The sequence below is a fragment of the Botrytis byssoidea genome (assembly GCF_014898295.1).
Source record: "Botrytis byssoidea strain MUCL 94 chromosome Unknown BBYS_012, whole genome shotgun sequence".
NCBI classification, from domain to species: domain Eukaryota; kingdom Fungi; phylum Ascomycota; class Leotiomycetes; order Helotiales; family Sclerotiniaceae; genus Botrytis; species Botrytis byssoidea.
This window is the reverse complement of record NW_024065853.1, coordinates 197,194-220,465: the sequence shown is the minus strand read 5'-3', so window position 1 is coordinate 220,465 and position 23,272 is coordinate 197,194. Positions and strand designations below refer to the sequence as shown.

Below are 23,272 nucleotides of genomic sequence, written 5' to 3'. Positions count from 1 at the left end.
ACAATCGTAGTCATACCTCCCTCCCTCCCTTGCTCCCTCCACCTCCACCCTTCTTTTCAAAACCCCCATAATTATCTCAATTTATATCATACAATTACTCTATATACCCTCACTCATATCTCATACCCATATACTCACATTCCCTCACACCCTCACACCCTTATACCCACATACCCATCCCATCCCCTCTCACCCCCTCATTCCCATCTCATTCCCATCCCATCCCATCCCGCATCTAGCAAAGCAAAAATCCAAACAAAAGACCATTGAGATTAATCCCATCTTCTCCCTCTTCTCAATCTTCTCAATCTTTCCCATCTTTCCCATCTTTCTCATCTTTCCCATCTTCCTCATCTTTCCCATCTTTCCCATCTTTCCCATCTTTCTCATCTTTCCCATTTTCCCATGACCTACCCTACCCCAATCAATCAACTACCTAGTATAAACAACATACAAATAAATGCAACTACGAATTTATCATTCATCCATCGGAGAGTAAGTACGATAGATATATACAAAACATAGACAGAAATGAATATAAATTCAAACGTAGTCGTCTGTAATATGTAAGTACTGAGATTTGATATTCGCTTTTTTCTTTCTACACTACTTCCAATCCCTTGTACTACTCTACTCTCCATTGCTCTTCCAGTTTCGGCTCGACTCTGCATTTCCGTCTCCGAAACCTTCAGTCCCTATGCTATAATATACAATTTCCTAGCCCTCCTCTTCCTTCATTCAACATCCATCATCTCAAACCTCACAGATATTTCTTATGTCCCCCATTCTTCCTCTTCTTGTACAGCACATAAGCGACAATCAATCCGACCTGACTACCCACCACCACGAACGCCAATCCCGCATATCCGATCCCCGATCTATGGTTTTTCAATCCTTCTCCCACCGTTCCAAGTACGCTACCATGACTTTCCGCCACTCTCTGTTTCAAACTTAATACATGAGCATCTAATGCTTCATGTAATTCCTTCTTGGTGCTCTTGACATCACTCGCTACATCTCTCAGATTTCTTTCCAGACCAGAAACTGAATCGAGCTTTGAGAGAGAGGATTCGAGTCTAGAGATTGTGGACGAGAGAGTATTGAGATTTCCATTAAGAGCTTCAAGACGAGAAATTGAGTTTGCTTGGTATTGAGAGAAATCGCGGTTAAGAGCGGTGATATGTTTCATCATTGCTTGGAGACGATTGTGGAGGTCTGCGAATTGCGCATCGGAGGATTTATAGTCTGATGCGGGAGTTTCGCCAGGTGTATCCATGGTGAGTCCTTGTTGATTTTGTTGTTGACCATGTTGATTCTGCTGTTGTTGAGGTGGGTTATTGGCAGCTTGGAATTGTTGTTGATTTTGATCATCCGGAGTATGGGAATCGGTTGTGACGACAAATTTGAAGATTTCGAAGGAATCTGGGTTTTCTGCAGAAGCGGCAGTAACTCCAAAGACATAACCTAAAGGTAGCTTGATCTTATCGGATTGGAAACACAAGGCACCGTCAACCTCGACTTTGAAGTTATCGGCCGTTTGGCGGATGTGAATTTTGGATGGAATACCTCGGTTTCGGTAGGAATAGGGGCAATGACCAAATGCGAGGGAATCGACAGAATGATGAGAAGCGTATTCAGTTGTACCGTCGTTGAGAAATCCACGAATATAACCACCCTAAATGGTATTAATATTTTGTGCAAGGTAGATCGCAAATACAGAAACTTACAGATCCAGCATATTGGTCAATAACCAAAGCTAATCCATCAAACTTTCCAACCGTGTATATGCTTGAAACTTTGATATCCTCATTCTTAGCATACCAGATATTCAAATTACCACCTGCTCTCTCCGGACCAGTAGCACGAAATTCGATGTCTGCTGCCCATTGTGAATGTTGTAACTTCTTTTCCGTCCATACAGCTCCTCTTTGATTTCCTGGTGCAGGTGGTGTAAGAACGATGCGATTGCTCAGGATATCTGGATAGTTTGGCTGTCCTATCATATGAAAATTGGGAATGGCGCGACCATTTGGAGAGATCCTGTAATGGTTAATACATATTATCTTGGATGCAAGGAAATTGAATTCTTGACATAGACTTACTTTCCATCATGACCGAAACTTAAATCGTTATTAAGATATGTAGCTTGGGTATATGCGACGAATGCGGCGACTGGAGTAAGGGATGCTTTGAAGAAATACATTGTGTTTAAACTCGAGAACTTTCCTTAATCTTTAATAATAAGTTAAAGTTATTCTTTTTGTAACCACCCAGAATAAGAATAAGAATAAGAACTGCCAGCGTCCCTGAAGAAAGTTTCCTCAATTCCAGGAGGAAGATTCAAATGTTCATGAAGAGGACAGACAATGAATGAGTGAGTATGATTAAAAGGGTTTAAATCCTTACTGTATGTAACCTTCCGAATATCTATCTATCTGTGTTTAATATCGATGTAGACACTTGGCAGGATTAATTGATCAATGGCTCGCTCGTACTCCGTTCCGTACCCCCAGGCCACTTTCTCACGGGAGGAATTTACGGAATTTGCGGTTGGGACTTTTGATTTTGAACTTTGAAGGAACAATTTTCGATTTTCGATGTGGGATACCATATAAGAGGAAGAATATATCACACAGCCTAATCTTCTTTTCGGCTTCGGTTCAAGTTGAAGACAGATTGCAATGTACTTTGAACTATATTGGTTGCACAATAAATTCCCACCAGAGTCAGAAGCAGATTGCGAATGGGTTTCCCTAATGATTGAATGGAAGGGCCAATTTCTATGGTGAATTTATGATTGATGATATGTCGTATAGCTATTTCCGATGGTACAAAAGCTGGATCCATGTTGCGACGGGGAGTTGAGTATATATGGGAGGAGTGTGGGAGAAGTGTGGGAGAAGTGTGGAAGGAGGGTGGGTGGAAAGTCTTCTATGAATGAATGGAAGCTTTCTCGCCTTCTGTGGATTGTTTCTGTCTGGTAAGGTTTTGATGTTCTGGTGTTTCTCGTGTTTCTCGTGCTTCTGATGTTTCTGATGTTTCTATAATCCTTGTTGGTGGGCTGTTTTGAATGACTTTTTGGTGTCAAAATGTAACAGGGGAAGAGCTTTGGGATTTCGGCATTTTCTCCATGTAAATGTAGATTTAGATGTAGACAGAAAAAGCGATACTCACTCGAAACACTACTCACCTTACTCACACCTCACTCACACCTTATTCACACCTTACTCACATCTCATTCACACCTTACTCACATCTCATTCACACCTTACTCACATCTCATTCACACCTCACTCACACCTTACTCACATCTCACTCACACCTCACTCACACCTCACTTACACCTTACTCACACCTTATTCACACCTCACTCACTCAAAACCGTATACACATTGAAAACATTGATATTGATATTGATATTTAAAAATCAAATTACACCATTAATATCCGGTCCAAAAAACACAAAAAGTACCGCTTTGGAGCACACCAACAGCTATTCAACACCTTTATCTAATATTGAATTATATATCTCAATTTCCTAATTTGATATCGAATATTGAAGTGACCATTTATATACATACCCAGGTATCTGGTAATCAGAAGAAGTTCAACCCCGGCTTCCTACAAGTATGAACGTCGGCATTTATAAATTCCGTCATGTGGTGAAACTAAGACGTTACTTCATATTTATTTATTTTGAGACCACAATTCCATTTCATCCATTGGATTTGAGATCCCTTTAAGACAAAAGCAATTTCAAACAATCTTGTCTTCATATGGGGTATGACTAGATGGCGGAATTATATCCTTCAATTGCACAATGTGCAGTGGTAGCTACGGCTTTCAAGATATTGTTGTTTCCAGCATAGTCAGTTCTCTCGATCCTCCCCTCCACACATGGACTTCCGTCCAGTCTTCAATTGAACTATGGTACTGATTGATATTGCAGCAAGTCTACGGACTTTGAAGTTCATAGAAATTGGCTCGCGATTACGAATAGTCTGCCACTGAACGAATGGTATATCGAAAAGACTTCAGAATGGACTCTCGATTATCCACCTTTCTTCGCATATTTCGAATTATTCTTATCAAAGTTCGCAGAATGGATTGATCCGTTGATGTTGGTGGTGAAGAATCTGGAATATGTCAGCTGGCAAACCGTTTACTTCCAACGCGCAAGTGTTATTGTAACAGAATTAGTTTTGGTATATGCGCTTCACCTGTAAGTGATGTTGATCCTCTACTTATCTCAAAATTGACATCCCCAAGCTTCGTGAAGACGGCCCCCTCCAATTTAAAACGTCCTTCACAAGCAGCGGCTCTTTCAATTCTACTCTCGCCAGGTTTACTCATCATCGACCATATACACTTCCAATATAATGGTTTCATGTACGGTCTCCTCATATTGTCCCTAGTCATGGCTAGAAATGAGGGGACCAAGCTAGCAAGTGGTATACTCTTCGCCATATTGCTTTGCCTTAAACATATCTACCTGTATCTTGCGCCAGCATATTTCGTCTTTTTGTTATCCGGATACTGTCTTGGGCCGAAGTTTGGACCTAAGCGTCCGTTCGATATTAAATTTGGAAATGCTATTAAATTGGCACTTGGTATTGTAGCAGTATTTGGAGCTGCATTTGGACCGTTTGTATATTTTGGTCAAATGCCTCAAATCATTAGCAGGCTATTTCCATTCGGAAGAGGTCTATGTCATGCTTATTGGGCTCCAAACATCTGGGCTATGTACTCTTTCACAGACCGAGTGTTAATTTCCAGTAAGTTTTTGCTCACCCAAACATGATCTCAAACTACTCGAACCTCGTATTTCGATAGTCTCAATTTCGTTAATAACACGAGTACAGTTGCCCCAAAACTCGGCCTTGCTGTTGATCAAACGGCTGTCAATAGTGTGACCCGTGGTCTTGTTGGGAATACTTCCTTCGCCGTATTACCCGAAGTTACCAAAGGCATGACTTTCGTTTTGACAGCCATTTTCGATTTCATTCCACTGTTCAAGCTTTACAAAAGCCCTACGTGGGACAATTTCATCGGGGGTGTAACCCTCTGTGCTTATTCTTCATTTCTTTTCAGCTGGCACGTTCACGAAAAAGCAATTCTGCTGGTCATTATACCTTTCAGTCTAATCGCCTTGAAGGATCGTCGATTTCTTGGAGCATTCCGACCATTGGCTGTGGCTGGTCATGTTTCCTTGTTCCCTTTGCTTTTTACGGCTGCGGAATTTCCTACGAAAATTGTGTACACGATTTTCTGGCTTATCTTGTTTCTCCTTGCATTTGACCGCTTAGCGCCAGCATCAAAGTCTAGAATCTTCTTGCTAGATAGATTTAGCACACTCTACATTGCGGTTAGTATACCTTTGATACTATATTGTTCGTTGCTACATCAAATCGTCTTTGGCAATAAACTGGAGTTTTTGCCGTTGATGTTCACGAGCTCATACTCGGCAATTGGAGTTGTGGGAAGCTGGATTGGATTTCTGATTGTATATTTTGAAAGTTAAGATTAGTCAATGATACCCATTTTGTTTCTGAGGAGTTTTGGACTTTGTTGATAGTGCAGCAAGGGTCTAGAATGACATTTGTGAAGATGCTTTAAGTTGATGATTTCGCACGAGTGCCTAAGCGAAATCTAGACAAACAAAAGATTTGTGTTATACGAATATTTGCATTAGAAAATTATGAAGCCGAGCCCGAAGATGGAAGGTGGGAGGAAGATAGAAGACGGTCAATGAAGGGTGTAGATCCCAATCAAGGTAGATCAGGATTGTGAGAATAACTCTGTAGGCGCGAGGAAGATTGAAGGCAGGGGGAGTAGGGAACGAGAGGTAAAGTGCTTGATATTGGGAATGGGTGAGCTATCATACGTTGGGGATATGTAGGATTGGAGATTTAGGTCATTTTAGATCTTGGTAGACGTGAGTAGTATAAGATCAAAATCAAACTATCGAATTAGCAATTGGCAAGTGAATTCGCCTGCGCGAGGGTGAATTTGTTATGGTGAATGAGTGGGGAAGAGAGGAGGAATTTTGAAGTCAAGTGTTCTGTAATCTTGTAATAAGTATCTCAGACTGGAAGTCTGGGAGGGGAAATAACAATTTGGGTATCTGATTATACTCTTAATTGGGACTACATCTAATACATAGTCCCCCAAAGGACGCTCGTATGGCACGATTGAGGGAGTAGTAGAGATTTGAAAGAATTAGAAATGAAGATAAAAGTGTTTGGATGTGGAAGTGATCTGGCCATTCTCAATTCGAGATGTGATGCATTCAACTACCAGAAGTGCAGTCTTTTAAGGAAGAGATAACATCAATGTCAACGTTCAGAACCGTACTTTGCAGGGATATCAGCCCCCCTATTTATATATATTATGCGATAATCATGTTTTTTGCAAGAAATTATCGTGATTTCCAATTGATTCGGTCCTTTCTCAAGGGAAACATTAGAATCATGCAAATCTGGTGTCCTGAGGGATTTGGTAGGGCATTTGAAGGACAAAGCTCGGGAGTTGAGGTTGGGTTGTTCCAAAAGCGTGGCCTGGCTTAGCGGATGCGCTAAACCTCTTTAGTCGATTGCCAACGATGGCATCCGCCCGGATTTTCTTCTGGCAAAACTTTTGTGTGTTGTGAGACTTTGGTTCTACGTGTAGAATGATCAGTCATGATTAATTTTTTAAAGAACTGTCGGCAACGACAACATCATCTAGAGTAACCATGCCCCGGAATCAATCGGTAGATCGTTCAAAGGAACAATACAGCCGTTCTTTTCACCCCCCCTGAATCTAGAGAGAACCCTTGGGACGATATCAACAGACCACTACGCAACACGGTAGACGCCGGTACGGCTCAAACAAGTGAATATTGCCTCCAAGAACTGATAGAGAGTCAATAACAAAGAAGAAGAATGACATCCGAGCACTTTTAAGCTCTTCCCGAGTCCTTGGCAGTTAGGTCGAAATTCGAGGAGCATTACATGAGAAATGCCTATTAGTTGGAAATATTTCCCCCAAAATCATATATTTGTGGTTACTGGGTCAAATCAAAAGATAAACTGATCAATGTACATTCATATAATAGATCTCATCTCTGGCTACATATTGAGCACAGGAAAGTTGTTTCATTCATGACATTTGAAGAATTTATATCAGTTAATAGGATTGAATACGGGTATGGGTCGCGAGTTCTCGAATTGGTCTCCGTCCTCACTAGTCCGTATCCATGTCATACACCCACGCTAAGCACAACCTCCCGACCTTTTCTTATGTTCTTCTGCTTTTCCCCAATCCACTTCTTCTTCCTCCTCTTGTCAACTCTTACAACGCGTAACAATCAACAAATTTCATCAACCATCCACTCACCACATCCATTCTACAAGTTTGAAGGATTTCTAGATCACGTACCGAGACCCTGGACGCGTCTTGAGCTATATCTGTAAGTTTAGCTACTGATATTGATATACTTCCACAAACACCACCCAAACGGTGGAAGGGTGATCACAATCACCCTTTCTACAATACTCCACTCCACGTCACCGTTAGATCAAATCACCACCGATTTATTAAGATTTTCAACTCTTATATAAGTTTGGCGCAAAGCATATCACTCGCTCTATGGAGGGGTATATCAGAAACTAACATTCTTTCTCTTCCCCCCTCAGGATTTCCTACTTGGTCAATGACCTTTGACACCAACTAAGTATAACAATGGTAAGATTCAAATCTCCATCTCTTCAAAGGTTATAAGCATGACTAAACTTCCTTAGGTTCTCTTCAAGAGGAAGCCAGTACAATATGTACCGAATCCGCATGTCGAAAATGAAGACACAGAGGTACAAACTTGATTTTACCCCAAAGATTTACTATCATGCCAGGGTGGCTAATAATAGTCATAGGTCTGGCTAATTCCTGCTACTGGAGAGTATTTCTTGGAGTATGAACAATACTTAGGCCGGTAAGTTCTACTTTTTTGCCCCTCACTAAAACCCCTCCAAGGACCCGCGCTAACAAAAACAGAATGGACTTCTATAGACAGGTTCGAAACTTACCCAATAGTAGCTAGCTGGCAATATTTACTAATGATATCTAGCATAAATTCATTTGCCAAATTTCTGGTCATTCTCAGTTAACATTCTTCGATGCACTTAAGAGTGAGGTACGGGAATTCTAAGGATCGCATCGCGCTAGTGAAGAGGAAAGGCTAACATATTATAAAGTTGGCAGGCGCACAGGAAGTCGAAGAGGCATTCCCAAATCCATTGAAGCAACCAGTTCTAAGACGTGTACAATTCTCAACTATTTCCCGAATCGATACCTTGGTGGACATTATTTTTGAAGAGTTCAGATCTGACTACTTCCCTGGCGAGGTCGTTACAGTCCATGTTGTTACAGGCGATCGACTTACTGGCACCGTTAGAGAAAAGACGCACTTCGGAAGCAAAGTTCTGCAGGATGGCACATTAACCGCACCTTTCTCGAGATACTTCGTTAGCCTGGATGGTCGACCAAATGAAGAAGCAGTGGTGGATGACCAGCATATTACTCGTGATCGCAAGATATTCACGAAGCAAGTTCTGCGATCTTTTATTAAAAAAACCGTTACGAGAGAGGCATGGACCGGCGCGCCTTGGCTGGTGAAGCACGACGTGGCTGCCATCTATAATATCGATACCAGAATTCCTCCACATCTTCGATATGAGAGTAAAGCTGCAGAAAGGAAACATAATCAATCTCAGAAAAAATCGGGAGGGACTGATTTTGATAATATGATTGGAAGCTTTCATGGAGGAAATGGACCACAAGCTAGACTCCCGGAGTTGAAGCCAGCACCCAAAAGCCATAAAAGCAAGCAGCAACAATCCCAACTAGCAAAGGGTAAGCAGCAGCCATTTTTAGAGCAAGCTCCTTTGAATTTCATCCCCGCACATTTCCCTCCCCATCAATTCTACCCCCAACCCCACCCCAATTACAATCCGCCACAAATTCCATTCAATTCTCACCCTCCTCCTCCTCATCCTTCTCATCCCCACCCCAATTATAATCCCCCTCCTCAAATTCCATTCAATCCTCATCCTCAAGCTCCTCCCTTCATGTCTCACACCTTTCAAGTCAATGGACAATCACAACAAGCGGGACCCCACTTCCAGAATTTTCACAACTCTAGCTTTGCGCTTGCGCCTCTTGCTTCGCTTCCTCCGGCTCCTCCCCCACCACCTCCTATCAAATACCCAATTGAAGATTTGGAAGTTCCTCCCCGAGTTGATGGACCGAAACGACCCGATATCAAATACTTTTCGCAAGATAATCCAATGATGATAGGAAAACCAAAGGCCGAGGGTAATGGCATTCACATGTCATCTATTGGCCAGTTACTAGAGACCTGGGACACCTTGAATGTTTACTGTCAAATCTTTAAATTGGACTCGTTCACTTTCGACGACTTCGTCGAAGCCTTACAATTTACATCTGAAGATGTAGACTGCGAACTGTTCGTCGAAATCCATTGTGCTGTTTTGAAAATCTTGGTCAATGCGGAAGCCGATGATGGAAAGCTACAAATTCAGTTACCGGAAATAGAGGAGTCAGACGACGAAGAAGAATCTGACGGTGAGGCCAGCGTTGCGCCATCACCTACACCAGAACCAGAGCCAAAACCTAGAGGGCGCGCTACTAGAAGTAGTCTCGCAAAAGCTGAGGCAGAGGCTTTACAAAAAGCCGCCGAACAACCTCCCGAAGAGCCCGCTGGACCAGTCAACACTCATCGTGCAGCGGAGATGGAAGACAGTCTTGAATGGATCGAGAAGCTAAGGAAACGTGATTTCAAGAACGGTGGCTGGGAAGCTATCATGGTCGGCCTCCTGTATCAACTTTCGAAAGATGAGAGGCACTTTGCCGCTTGTGAAGCACTCCTTGTTGAGCTCGCCCCACTCGACTCGGAGCCAACACAGGAAACTGCTCGCCTACAGTATGCCAAACTTGACGTCAACCTTCGCATCAAGGCGCTCCAAATTATTTGCATGCTTACTATGGAGACTAAGGCAATTCGTGGTTACATGGAAGAGAGTAGTGAACATATGACAGAGCTCCGAAAAGAAAAGATAAAGTATCAGCGTGATAAGAAGGATGCGTAAGTGATTCAATATCATCTCTGGGGAAAGTCACTAACTGTATTAGTCATGATGCTCTCAAGAAGCTCAACGAAACGCGCAAAGCACTTGAACCACCACCCGAACCAAGTCCTGCACCAGCTACAGAGAAGCCTGCAGAAAAAGAAGCTTCAGTCAGCGTTAACGGAGATGTAACCATGGTCGACGCCGAGGACGAGGTTCAAGACTCTCATGGAGATGAAATCATGGACTCGGATGCAGAGGCTCCTCCGACTCGATCATTACGCCGTGGATTAGATCGAGCAGCAGAGCGAAAGCGTAAGCGTGAGGCCGAACAGGAGAAGAAAGCAAAAGCAGAAGCTGAACCTAAGGCTCCTAAACAATCCAAGGCCCTCACAAAAGTTCTCAAAGACATCCAGAAATTGCATGATGAGATCAAGCATTGCGAGGAAGAAATTGCCATTCTTGATAATGACCTTCGAGAAGCTGATTGCCCTCGTACTCGTGTACTCGGTAAGGATCGATTCTGGAATCGCTATTATTGGTTTGAGCGTAATGGTATGCCATATAGCGGTCTTCCTACCAGCTCTACTGCTGATGCTGGATATGCCAATGGCTGTATCTGGATTCAAGGACCAGATGATCTTGAGCGTGAAGGTTATATCGAAATGCGACCTGAGTGGCAAGATGAGTATCGATTTAAATTCAACCTGACCGTACCGGAAAGAAAGGTTATGGAGGAAGGAAATACTCATGTATTCAATTCTCGTGAATGGGGATACTATGATGATCCTGAGTCAGTCGAGGGTCTACTCCATTGGCTTGATGCCCGTGGAAACAACGAGTTGAAACTTCGAAAAGAACTCCAACTTTATAAGGACAAGATCATTACTCACATGGAAAAGCGCAAGGAATATCTCAACCCTAGCGATGAAAAGAGTATCGATTCTAGCCACAAGCGAATGTCGACTCGTGGAAAACAACAACCCCATGTTGATCACACCGCTCATCGATGCTTATCCTGGCACAACAACACGGCAATGGAAGAATTGGGTCATTTACATTCGGATCAACCACGGAATCGTAAGCAAACTAAGAAAGCGGCTCCTATTTTACCACCAGCAGTTGAGGAAGAGAGACAAACTAGAAGCGAAGCGGCGAAGAGACAGAGAAAGCGTTGAATGATAAGTGTTTCACAGTTTAAGGATGTTAGATCATGAGCGCTCGCAAGACCTACTGCTACATTTTGTTCATGGCTATTTCACATAGAAAACCTTGAGCGCGCATGGAGTTCATTGGTTCTATGTATTTGAAATTAGCTTTTGGGGGAGTTTATGGATGGGGTTGTTGGCTTCAAAAACATATCTGAAGTTGGGAAATAAGGAAATCTCAAAAATTACGGAAGTGCATGCATATATGGTATTTTACAAAATGGATTGGCTTGTATTTAGACGGTTTGTGGTGAGGAAAGGCATTGCTTGCGTTGCATTTTGATGGTGTTGGGGAGTTGTATTTTGATGATTAGTTGGCACTGAGAGGGATAGGGAAGAGAGGAGAGATTGGAGCTGTGTTTGTATGGAATATTATGTACTGCAGGATTATGAGTGAGCGAAGAGAGCAGAAGAGAGCAGTAGTATAGTGAGTGATGCGAATACCCAAAATACATATGAATTTTTTGTGTGTAAAGGGTCTTTAATTCGTGTGTGTGCGATTCCGATTATGGTGATTTTGAGGAGCTCGAGAATGGATTTTTGTTATACTTCTTATTCCCCCAGCAACAAGGAGATATGACCGTGAGATCAATAAAGAGAAAAAAATAAAATAATAGCGAGGATGCAGAGAGCAGCAAAATCTTATGGAAACCGGTATTGAGAAGGATGATAAAAGGAATGATAATACAGAGCCTAGAAAATAGCAAAGAATTATTTCACTGCCTATCAACCAACTTTGTTCGAACATGATAATGTATGCCATCATCTTCGATTGCAAGGCACCGCTAGTCTATTCTTCATTGTTCAATCTATTCCAAGTAACTCTTTTATACCATACTCTATTAAGCATTTACTAATGCCCCATATTAAGAATCGCTGTTGTTCACTACAACGCTTTCCGAATTCTATATACCTACCTATGCAGAGCCGGCGCTAGCCGCGTATCAAGCATGGCCCTGTCAGAGGTTCCTCAAGAATGCTAACATTGGGATGTGTTAATATATATATATATATAATCTTGAGTTTCAAATGCGGTATATTCCAAAGTGCTTCATCTCCCTGTTCTGTCAAGCATGGACACCGACGCATTCTCATTCTTATCTCTGAGCACCAAGATACATTCCAAGATACAACCGACATGGATACGTGGTAGAGGCAGATAATTATGATACAATAGTGAGGATGAAGAAGAACGGCTGCTTCTGGAAGGAATTCTCAAGTTGTTGTTCCGTACAGAATGCAGACGACGATTCAGATGTCATATTCAACGAAACTCAAAATGTGAGGTTGGAAATTCTCATATCGACCGCTTTGAAATTTTCGTCATATTTATTATTATGTCTTGAGATCCATTAGAAATATATATATATATGTATTTCTCTTGTTTGTTTCGCAGGCTTTAAAGTTTAAGTGATAGAGTCTATATAAGTTATATTACTGTAATCAAATAAGATTAGTAATTTAGTCAATATGGCGAATCATTGTATTTGAAACTGGTTTTATTATGTTCTAATTTATAGATCACATATGCGATGCTTGATCCATTGTTAGTCGAACGTGAAGGCAGCGAGATTTTCATCATTGAGAGATGGAAACATTGTGCCCCAATTATCCGAAAACAATTCCAAAATATCTTCACCAGGTGACTGCATTTTATATTGCTTAGCTTCTAGTCGATCATGTGTAAAGATTGCGTGCATGTGGAACCGAGGGCTGCGCAACCGAAGGCGCCATGACGTCTGCCCCTAACAACGAGCCTGGAGATGCTGCTGAGTTTTTTACAGATTCAACGGTTGAACGGGCCAATCTCGCGATCTCCCGAATGAAAGGCAAAGCAGTGTCTGGAGATGCTAACTCCAAGCGGCTGAAGTGACCAGTGCAGATATCTAGTAGGGCCACATCAGACGATGTTGTTGGGAGAGCAGGATATTTCAGAATATAGATAAATATATTGATAGCGCTCACGAGAGGGAAATAGAATGCTAGCCTATACATGTTTTAATATAAGGCGTTCGAACATGTTCAGCCGCCAGCTGAGCGTGAATTGTGCTGAAAGACATACCATATAGGTGTCGATGCATCGACTTGAATTGCGTCGGTATCCAGTATTATTGCCCTGGCCGCATTGACAACAGCATGTGAACTTATCGAAATCCGACTTCGCAGTGCTGAAGACTGACCAGATCCAAACAGAGAGCTGTTCCAGGGGTGCGTGAGAATTGAATGAATTGCCATGATGCTGCCATAATAAGCATAGCGAAGATACATGATATGGTAAGAGTTGTGGCCTCAGCTTATCGCACACCACCTTATTTCGTGACAAAATCCCTGCAAAAAAGCTGTTTTTTCATATAAATTAATTTCTTTAATTATTTCATTAAATATTGAATTATTGATTTGAAAATTTGATATATAAAAGATATTAGTATTTTAAATCTAAAAAAATAAATAGAATATTTTTAATAATTTTTTTGGAAAAATTGTTGATTTTTAAAATTGAAATTTTTCAAAAATTATTATATATAACACTTTTACTATACAAAAAAATCGATTTTTTTGAAATTTTTGAAAGTTTTGATTTCAAAGATCTACAATTTCTTTAAAAAAATTATTAAAAATATTCTATTCATTTTTTTAAATTATTTTATTAAATTATTATTATAAATATCTATTCAAAAAATTAATTTTATTTTTTGATTGAAATAATATATAATTCAAAAGTTGAAGAAATAAGAGTTTTTAGTGTGTTTTCGCTTAGTGTGCGATAAGCTGAGGCTACAACTCTTACATATTGATATATTCTGAGCGTTTTCCATGTCTAGTAGTGGGCGCATCTGGCTGTAAGAATTGTGGCAGAGTGTCCCGCCATTCTTGGAGCTCTTTGTTGAGTTCGTGTATCACTTCTAGAGTTTTTGAGTTTGTTTGACGGAATGACCTTCCACTTGTTAGTTGCTTTGCGATTCGAGAGGAAATTTGAGCATGCTGTATTATGTAAATGAAAGGATCGATGTACGTGGTATTGTTAGCAAGCTGAGTGCTCGGAAAGGGGCAACTAATGTCGTCGTCTTCAATGATCTACACCAGTTATTAAGTCTTCAATTCTGAAAGTGCTAGCTCATCAACAATAGACTCACCGATGGTCGGCCTGATCTGTAGCTTATATGCTTCTCGAGGATATAAAGGGTCCAGAACAGTCTAACTCGATGCTGTTGTTTAGCTAGTGGCAAATTCCAAGATTGTGCAGGTTGCCTGTGGAGACCTTTCGCCTGAGCTAACCGCGTTGCACAGGAAACAAGCATGTACGCAAGAGAGGGGCCGGCAAGGCCTTCAGCAAAGAATCCCTGTCAATGAAAATTCTGTCAGATCAAAGATGAACTGCCGGTGGCATGGGAAAATCGAACCATTGCAGTCAATGCTTGCACTGCCATAAGACCCGTGCTTCCATATAAAAGCTCGGTATGGACATCCAAGGCTTTTTCAAAGTATCGCCAAGCTTGCCCCTGAATTTCGCCAGACATATTCGAGTACGGCATATTAGATGAGCCGAGTCTGTAACAAGAAGCATAAACTGTGTTTCGCAGAGCATACCAAGCTGGGTCATCATCAGCCATATCTTTTTGAGCAAAGTGATAGCGAAGACGTGCTTCAAAGTGCTCTTTAGACACCAGACCAAGGCTAGCATCGAAAAAATGATCAAATTATGCTACGTATTGATCACTGTCGCACCCAGTGTAGTGATTGGGGTGTCTTCGGCAATAGGTAGCAGCTGGACGTGCTTGCCAGTGGTTTTCTACGTCAAAACAGAACATTAGCCAAATGACGTATCGATTGATAGTGGAACGAGAACATTCGACTCACGAATAGGGTAGGTGTGAACATGGGCATAAGAATATTTGTGGCGTAGTAGGTGATGAAAAGGAAAGTCGTCTTAGCCAGCAATGCCTTGTACTGACGAATGTACTCATCGACCTTGGTCTTGCTTTCAAAGTGAGGCACAGAGCATTTTCCGTTGGAGATCTTCTGGTTGTCAGGGAGTGTGCTCCAGATGTAGTGCTCAAGAGTGGTGGTTTTGGAAGCAGCCTTTGCGCAGTTGATACCCTGAGTAGACTCAATAGCAACAGTCTCTTCGGCATCTTTGGTAGCGAAGGAGGCGAAGAAGTCGGTGACAACGAAGATGGCATAAGAACCCTGTTTCAATTAGCGCATGGTAGTATTAGCTATTCGCCCCCGTTGGGCTTCGAAATCACTTACCTCAAATGCTTTGACAAGGCTTGCCAAATCACTAGTGTCCGCAACCACAGAGCCACCTTGCGCTCCAGTAGCACCGACAACATTGAGAATCTTGGACATTTCAAGATATAGAATATAAAGATTATTGAAGGTAGAATTTAATACTATGAGAATCAATGGGATCAATGTGAATGGAATGCTAGACTATAATGCCGAACACACGCATTTTATATCTCATGAGTCGGCATATGTTCAATATTTCGGATTACATCATGTCGTACTGATCAATGGACAACCAGCTTCGACGACATAGGTAGATCTACAACTTCGAGATCTTACCGTTGATGATGGTGTGCGCTAAGCCTAATTGGCTCGGGACTCGGGACTATAAGGTCAACCATGTCCGAAATGCCGGACTCCACAGTTAGGTTTCGTGAGATGCATTTTCCATCCATACTGTACTTTCTTCCTGTTTTCGCCACTTCTTTCCAGAGATTATACTATTCCCAGGCTGCTTGCGTCTGTAAATACTCATGCACAACTTCCGTCGGAATGCAGAAGTATAGATCGATCAACAAACTTGTCACATGGTATAGCCTTCGAAGTAATGAAACCATTCTTATGGGATCCTTCTTCGGCAGCCAATAGTTTCTTGCCATCGCTACTTAGAACAACACCTGGATGGATATAATCTTTAACATTTATGTAGGGTGAGATCTACACTCCAGCCCAGTCATCCTCTCTATAAAAATTTCACCCGAGTACACGTTTTCGTGAGTCGAATATTTCGCATTCCATATTGACTTCAATCTTGTAACGCCGTCCTACTTGTGAATTTTAGGGCTATGGCACCTGCACGTTTAACATGACCTCTGCGGCAGAGACTTCAGAATATATTCCCGAAAGCTTCAGTTTGATAAATTATTCAATGAGAGGTGCGTGGAAGCCCGAAGCTTGACTGTTTCTGAGGAGATTGACTAATGTAATTGTAAAATGTATTTACAATACTTCTAGCTCATAAGGGCCGAAGCTATCTGGTATGTATGCAGTTTCAGTCCACCTCGAAGAAAACTAAATTAGTCAGAGACTCGGAGCTAACAACTCCTCCTTTTGTAGTGCAAAATCCAGGGCATAGAAACAATATTTACCTACGGACACTGATTCTACGTAAATGTCATGGAACCACAAAATGTACTACATCGTGCATCGAAGAGTACTGAGAGTACGTACTAAAATGAGGGTCAATGAGGGGCAATTCTAGTTTATGACTAGCTAGCAAATACTATTCCTCAGGTAGTTGACCCCTTTTTAGCATTTGAGAACCTTTGCAACCTTTTCTTTTGATCTTCAAGTTCTTCTGAAAATGAAAGCAAAGTGAAATTTCTGATTTGTTCAAGAAATCTCATCGCCCGGGGTCTCTCGGATTCAGCTCTAAATCTGCCTACAAATTTACTACTAGGTTCGCTAATGATAGTGATCCCGAGTCCGAACGAATTTGGAAAGGTCGCTAAATCACCTTTACTCTACTCGTAGTCCTAAGGAAAGCCATTATTGTAATAACTTAGAGCTGATTCATCCCCTTCTGATGATTCTCGATCCTTCTTAAGAATTATTGGTACTCTTGCTCTAGATTGGCATTGTGATAATTATCGGATTGTTACCTTAAAAATGACCGCCCAGTAGGGATTCTTGGCCTTTGCTCATCATCTATAATACTATACACATTCGCCTACACTGCTACAATAAAAATACTGCAACAAGTCTTTCATCTACACTACATCATCAACCGAACACATCATGATGGGGAGTCAACAAACTGGTTTTGAGGAAGCATTAACCCAGCTTCCTATACTTAATGCATCCGACTTCAAAGCTTATAATAGACTAGCAGACCACATGGATACATTCGTAAGGACTTGACTTGATCGATTCCCGCAGTCCAGCCAGAACAACACTGACAATCCTCCTCAGCACAACAATTTCCGCAGGATGTGGAATGAGATCTACAGCGTCTGCAGCGACAACAAACGCTCCAGCCACCAATCCATCCACGCATTCCTCAAGCTCGCCGAATCTTTCTGTACGCAACTCACCCTGCACCATACAATCGAAGAGCGACACTTTTCCCCCGAGCTGGCTGCGCGAATGCCAGAGTTTCGCGAGGAGCTTATCGGTCAGCATCGTGAGATTCATCACGGACTAGATAACATGCATCGATATGTGAAGAAGTGTCGCACTGGCGAGAGCGAGCTGCAGCTTTCGCATCTGAGAGGTTTGATGGAGAGTTTTGGGGAAGTGTTGTGGGCACATCTGGATGGTGAGGTTAGAGCTTTGGGGGCCGAGAATATGCGGAAGTATTGAAATGTGCAGGAGATGGCTGCATTGTATCATTAGATGTGCTGTCTGTCACTTGGTGATGCGGAGGAAGCTGATATGTGACACATCTGATTAGTGGAGAAGATGAAGCTGGTTGAAGTGGAATACATTTTTTGAGAAAGAAGCGGGGATGAATAAAGATAAGACGCATTAGAAGAGGAAGCACGAACAGCCAAGTAATATTCGAAGGTATACAACAGTAGTAGTTGCATAGACCTGTGGGTATCCATAGTATCAAATCCTCTCTAAATTTGCAGTGTGATTCTGATAACTAAGCTTATTTGAACCCCCCAGAAAGAAGGACATCATGATATTCTCAAAACATATAATACTTTTACTTAGTTTCTACACTATATACAAATTACAACGTGGGACGCTGAAAACTGCTATTTTCATGAATTTCCGAAAAGAATAACTTTTAGCGTAATTCAATAGTTTCTTCTTGAAGAGACCCCCACCAATCTGTATACCCAATATTGATATTGGGAGATTCACATCTAACAGGTATTAATCAATACTAATCATCCCACCAAAGAATTATAAACTCTCTCAAGCACTTCCTAATCAAGAGAGACAAGCCTTGGAAATTTTTGAGAACACATGTGCTTCCAAGGTTGAATTATATATATTAAGATTACTGCAAATATGAATAGATAGATGGGGCGCGCAATTCAATCAATACATCGGAGCAAAAACAAACCAGGGGAGAGATAGAATTGGTACTACGCCATCACATCATTTTATAAAATTTTGCTCAAATTTTTTTTAATTTAGTAAGAAGAATTAAACATCTAGGTAGGTAGTTTATTACAATTATAGAGATGTTTTATTAATTGAAATAAAAGCTAACAGGTAAAAGAGAAATGAGAAGGCTATAACATTATAAACATCTGTATAATATAATACTACATTATAATCATCATATCACCATCCAACTCTGACTTTCACTCTGCTAATAGAATCTTCACATTCATCCGTTACTATAATGAAGATATCTCCCTTCTCCCTAACCCATTTCCCTTACCCCGCATCTCGCACTCCGCATCCCGTATCCCGTACCCCATAAGAGGCACTTTTTGCGTTCATATCACATGTGAATTCGTGGATTTAGAGATCTGAAACTTGAGAGATCTGGGGATTTGGGGATCTAGATGCTAAAATAGATATGGTTGTAAATGTGTATGCGTATGTATAAGTTTTACCATGATAACAATGCTCTCTCGCAAGGCTCTTTTGCTTGTATAATTTGGGTAGATGTTTATACATCTGGATATCGAGATATTGGATTGAATGAGATGAATATTTTCTCGCTGAGTCCATCCAGCTGTCTAGCTGTCTAGATGTTCAAATATTGAAATACATGAGATGTGTTGCTGTAATAGAATTTGAACGCTTGAGAGAAAATTCGAGATGGGTAGGTAGTGAAAAGAGCAGTGAGAAGGAAGGGTATTGGGAAACGTCGTGAACGATGCCGTGGACAGGGCTGTAAAAAGAACATTAGATGGCGCATTGAGTGGAGCCATGGACAAAACAGTGAAAAGAGCAGTGAACAGAGTATTGAGCAAAGTATTCATTATTCATACAAGTGCTCTGATGCACTCTTTACCAAACAAAATTAACGAGGCTCAGAATAGAATAAAATTGAATTAAATCGCTTAAAGTAACACAACACCCTCTCCGTCTACCACGTCTAAACACACAATCTCCAATTGTGATACCAAGATTTAATTCCAAAATCTTTGGTAAATTTTTTGAAACCTTTCGATTTCCTTCCTTTATTTTACTGATAGTTTCGAAATTTGAAATTATCTACTGCTAACTCGATAAATCCAAATCCTGCGGTTCTCTCGAGTTCTCGATACCTCTCAAATCCGCAACAATGACCCACCAAATTGTAGATGGATTCGACTCAGGTTACCTTGACCCCGACTATACGCGTTTGCAATTGCAGAATCAAGGTTTCCCCGTTGTCGACAACATGCTCCACCACAATCAAATGCATGATGGTGGCTTTCAGGTTGACGTCAATATGTTCTCTCAAGATCATATGGCAGATGGAGGTTACCACATTGACGACAATATGATTTCTCAAAATCACATGAACAATGGAGAGTATGCAATCGGCGACGATTTCGAGATGACTGACGCACAAACTATTGATGGTATCGTCCCTGCCGATGGCACATTTTCTTCTCACGAAGAAAATAGAGTATACGTAGCTGACAACGACATCGAAATGTCAGATGAGGGCATGATGAATGAGGGCATGATGGACGATGTCATCTCTGCCGATAACGCTATTTCTCCTCAAGGAGAAGATGGAGAGAACAAATTCGGCGATGATGCTGATGACAACGCGATCATTGCTGCACCCGCTCCTAATGACCACATGAATCAGTGTCGCATTATGTTCCTCGTAAGTCAAAGCCTCATGATCATGTTTGCGTCTTTGTCGAGGACAATCACTAACTTCCAATGAAACAATAGGCATTTAACCCTCCTCCCACTGTCCCAATCGACCCAAGCCAAAGAAATCTGTTGCAGACCGCTCCTATCGAAATTCGACACATGATATATGAACTCTGGCTACCGGGACCAAGAACCGTAAGCTTCGACTTGATCAACTCACCAAGGGGCAGTCGGCAACAAGAGTATGAATTCAAAATCCCAGCTATCTTTCAAGTAGATAGTGACAGTCGAGCATTCTGGAAGATGAAGTATATTACTGTATACAAGCCTCAATGCCCTCAATACAGAACGATGATCAAGTTCTACGGCACTCGCAACCCGATGCCCTTGATCTTCAACCCTAAGATCGACACTGCGTCGATTACCTTTCTCAATAAAAGACCACAATGGGGATACAACGAATCTCAAGAATGGTTGCGATATGTCGATAATTTATTGCCCAATGGATTATTGGCTCGTGTCAAGTTTTTAGATATGCGCGAAGTCTCCACTGAAGGTCCAAGTCTTGTTGATTCTGATTTGCAAGCATGTTTCTTTCCCGCGCAAGTTTGGAATGGCGAATTATGGAAAATGTTCAGAGGGGTAGAAAAACTTTACTTCACAGCATCCAATGTGGGTAATCAGTGGAAACAAATGTTAAAAGAACCTGATTTTGCAAGATTTAAGGATTTTGTTCTCTCATATCGTGCCTCGGGTGTTGCTTTGGGTATACAACATCCAATTCCGGCCAACAACGTGGTGGTTAGGTCCTTTGTTCCGGCTTGAATGATGATGTCTGACATCAAGTGGATTATGGAAGATTGGTAGAAAAGATTGGTGGACGTCGGAGTATGCAGGTAGCGTGGAAGAAGAATAGTGGTACGAAAAAGCATTGTAGCAAACTTGCACGTTGGAGAGAGCTTGAGCAATAGAGACCGTAAGGATGCTGAGGATTGGCATGAATAGATAGATATATTATGGATGGGCAATGAGTGCAGGAAGATAGATGAACAAAAAATTTAGTTTCAATCCCAACATTAAAAATGTGTATTTTGCCTATTCTTCAAGCTTGAATTGAACACATTGCCACGTCCTGATCTGGAAAGATGATCCCTATGTATAAGTTACAGGGCTGATAGTTCAGCACTTGCTCGCAAAGTGAAAGTATCACAACTCATCACACTTTGCAACCATTATACCTCCAAACTACATGAAATTACTGTGAGTGGCAGTGTATTCAACATTTTGAATGAGTAGACTAAGCTCAAGCATTCAATATTTAAAAGATCTGGATGGTCTAATCGAATTCGGACACTTAAAGACACTTGATTCAGGATGCCACTAGTCCTTATATGACAGTTGAAGAACCAGGATTCAACTCTTCCTTAGACCTCAATCTGCTATTCACGAGAGAAGTAAGCACTAACTCACTCTTATTATTCTCATATTCTGCAGTTCAGCACTTGCTTGCCTAAAAGACAAAAAGCATCACAACTCATGATACGCAGAGATTGCCTGTTACCAGACTAGTTCCTCATCTCTGTCAGGTATCTTCAGCATCCAGGATACGAGATCCCGTTCATCTTTAGACCCCATACCCCAATCCACTGCCAGCAACAGAAAATAAGCAAAAAGCTCCTCTTATTCTTATGGGTTCTTCCTTCAAATCGTAGGGTTTGCAATGTCCCATTCTTTCGCCCCATCACCTGTGTTCACCCTGCAATCTTCTTGAAACATTTCATTTCCTTCTTCTCCGCCTGATCTCCTGGAAGCGGTTATCCTTCCTCTCTTCCTCTTCTCTCCTTCTGCAGTCAAGAATTAAGCATCCCATGCGCTCAGCAGTCGTTACTAGGATATCTTCGAATACGATATGCGAGCTCTCTCCATCTATTCCCCAATCATCCAGACCTCACTATCGCCCGAACTCTCAATCCCCCCGACTCTACTCATCCTCATAACCAGAATACTCTTTCACTCCCCTCCTCTTCTTTCCCCTTCTTTTTCAAATACCCGCTCCTCTCGAAAACGAACTCCACACCCATCCCATCACTACTTCATTCTCATTCCACAACTTTTGACCATCGTGCAGACCCAAACCCAAATCGATCTTTGATTGAACCTCCTCGCTCTCAATTATTCCTCCTCTCAAAAACGAACTTCGTACCCTTCCTGCCACATTCTATTCCTCATCCCATTCCATATGTTCTGCCCACCTCCTCATCCCATTCCATATATCCTGTCCCCCTTCCAAACCCAAATCCAAACCCAAATCCAATTCGTTCTTTCATCCTTCAACAAATACCCAACATCATCAAATAGACACCACCTATACCACACACTTCGTACCCCTGCTAAGCAATTCCATATAATCTCTTTTCCAGAAAGAACTTCCATCCCTCAAAACACATTCAGATAGTCCGTGGTAAGCTCCAAATAACTCGCATTCAAACATCCCATCCCATCCAATCCAAGAAATTCCACAAACTCCCCTAGGCCTCTTATACTCAAAAACCACATCATCATCATCATCATCCATCAACACAATCAACTTTCTCAACCCCATCATCACAATATCCATCTCCATCTCCATCTCCATCTCAATAAACAACTCTCCCCCTTCCCTCTAAAATAAATATCATCACAAATCAAACATCAAACATCATCGAATGTCCTTCAAAAGAATTCAAAGAATCAACTTTTACAGTCGTGGTTACATTGGGTGTAGTCAATTTACCTAAAATTACAATGACATTAAAATAATGAGCTCGGACCCCATTGTTCTAATCTAATCTCGGTCACGGGACTGGACTGGTTCTGGATTTGTCTTGCTGTGCTGTATTTGATCCAATCTGGATGTTTAGAGTTTTGTCCAAGACTCTAGTTAGA

The 23,272-nt window shown here is 41.5% G+C and overlaps 6 protein-coding genes across 6 annotated transcripts; 4 read left to right on the top strand and 2 right to left on the bottom strand.

Moving 5' to 3' along the window:
- Positions 1-760: 760 nt before the first annotated feature.
- EAE97_006477 (uncharacterized protein) lies at positions 761-2,203 on the bottom strand (the record flags this gene model as incomplete). Its single annotated transcript, XM_038876990.1, has 3 exons — positions 761-1,675; positions 1,728-2,040; positions 2,103-2,203. 3 exons carry the CDS (start codon positions 2,201-2,203, stop codon positions 761-763), a joined length of 1,329 nt encoding a protein of 442 aa, XP_038731922.1.
- Positions 2,204-3,791: 1,588 nt separating this feature from the next.
- On the top strand, positions 3,792-5,521 carry EAE97_006476 (uncharacterized protein; the record flags this gene model as incomplete). Its single annotated transcript, XM_038876989.1, has 4 exons — positions 3,792-3,868; positions 3,950-4,222; positions 4,270-4,775; positions 4,863-5,521. 4 exons carry the CDS (start codon positions 3,792-3,794, stop codon positions 5,519-5,521), a joined length of 1,515 nt encoding a protein of 504 aa, XP_038731921.1.
- Positions 5,522-7,722: 2,201 nt separating this feature from the next.
- On the top strand, positions 7,723-11,302 carry EAE97_006475 (uncharacterized protein; the record flags this gene model as incomplete). Its single annotated transcript, XM_038876988.1, has 8 exons — positions 7,723-7,725; positions 7,782-7,847; positions 7,911-7,969; positions 8,032-8,050; positions 8,105-8,170; positions 8,232-8,889; positions 9,124-10,141; positions 10,189-11,302. The coding sequence occupies 8 exons, from the start codon at positions 7,723-7,725 to the stop codon at positions 11,300-11,302; spliced, it is 3,003 nt and encodes a 1,000-aa protein (XP_038731920.1).
- A 1,676-nt stretch (positions 11,303-12,978) lies between these two features.
- On the bottom strand, positions 12,979-15,682 carry EAE97_006474 (uncharacterized protein; the record flags this gene model as incomplete). The annotated part of the gene is made up of 8 exons (XM_038876987.1): positions 12,979-13,319; positions 13,395-13,529; positions 14,268-14,407; positions 14,467-14,673; positions 14,734-15,007; positions 15,040-15,122; positions 15,191-15,520; positions 15,584-15,682. 8 exons carry the CDS (start codon positions 15,680-15,682, stop codon positions 13,010-13,012), a joined length of 1,578 nt encoding a protein of 525 aa, XP_038731919.1. The 3' UTR covers positions 12,979-13,009.
- A 1,677-nt stretch (positions 15,683-17,359) lies between these two features.
- EAE97_006473 (uncharacterized protein) lies at positions 17,360-17,923 on the top strand (the record flags this gene model as incomplete). Its single annotated transcript, XM_038876986.1, has 2 exons — positions 17,360-17,470; positions 17,534-17,923. The coding sequence occupies 2 exons, from the start codon at positions 17,360-17,362 to the stop codon at positions 17,921-17,923; spliced, it is 501 nt and encodes a 166-aa protein (XP_038731918.1).
- Positions 17,924-19,817: 1,894 nt separating this feature from the next.
- EAE97_006472 (uncharacterized protein) lies at positions 19,818-21,172 on the top strand (the record flags this gene model as incomplete). The annotated part of the gene is made up of 2 exons (XM_038876985.1): positions 19,818-20,354; positions 20,426-21,172. The coding sequence occupies 2 exons, from the start codon at positions 19,818-19,820 to the stop codon at positions 21,170-21,172; spliced, it is 1,284 nt and encodes a 427-aa protein (XP_038731917.1).
- Positions 21,173-23,272: the final 2,100 nt, after the last annotated feature.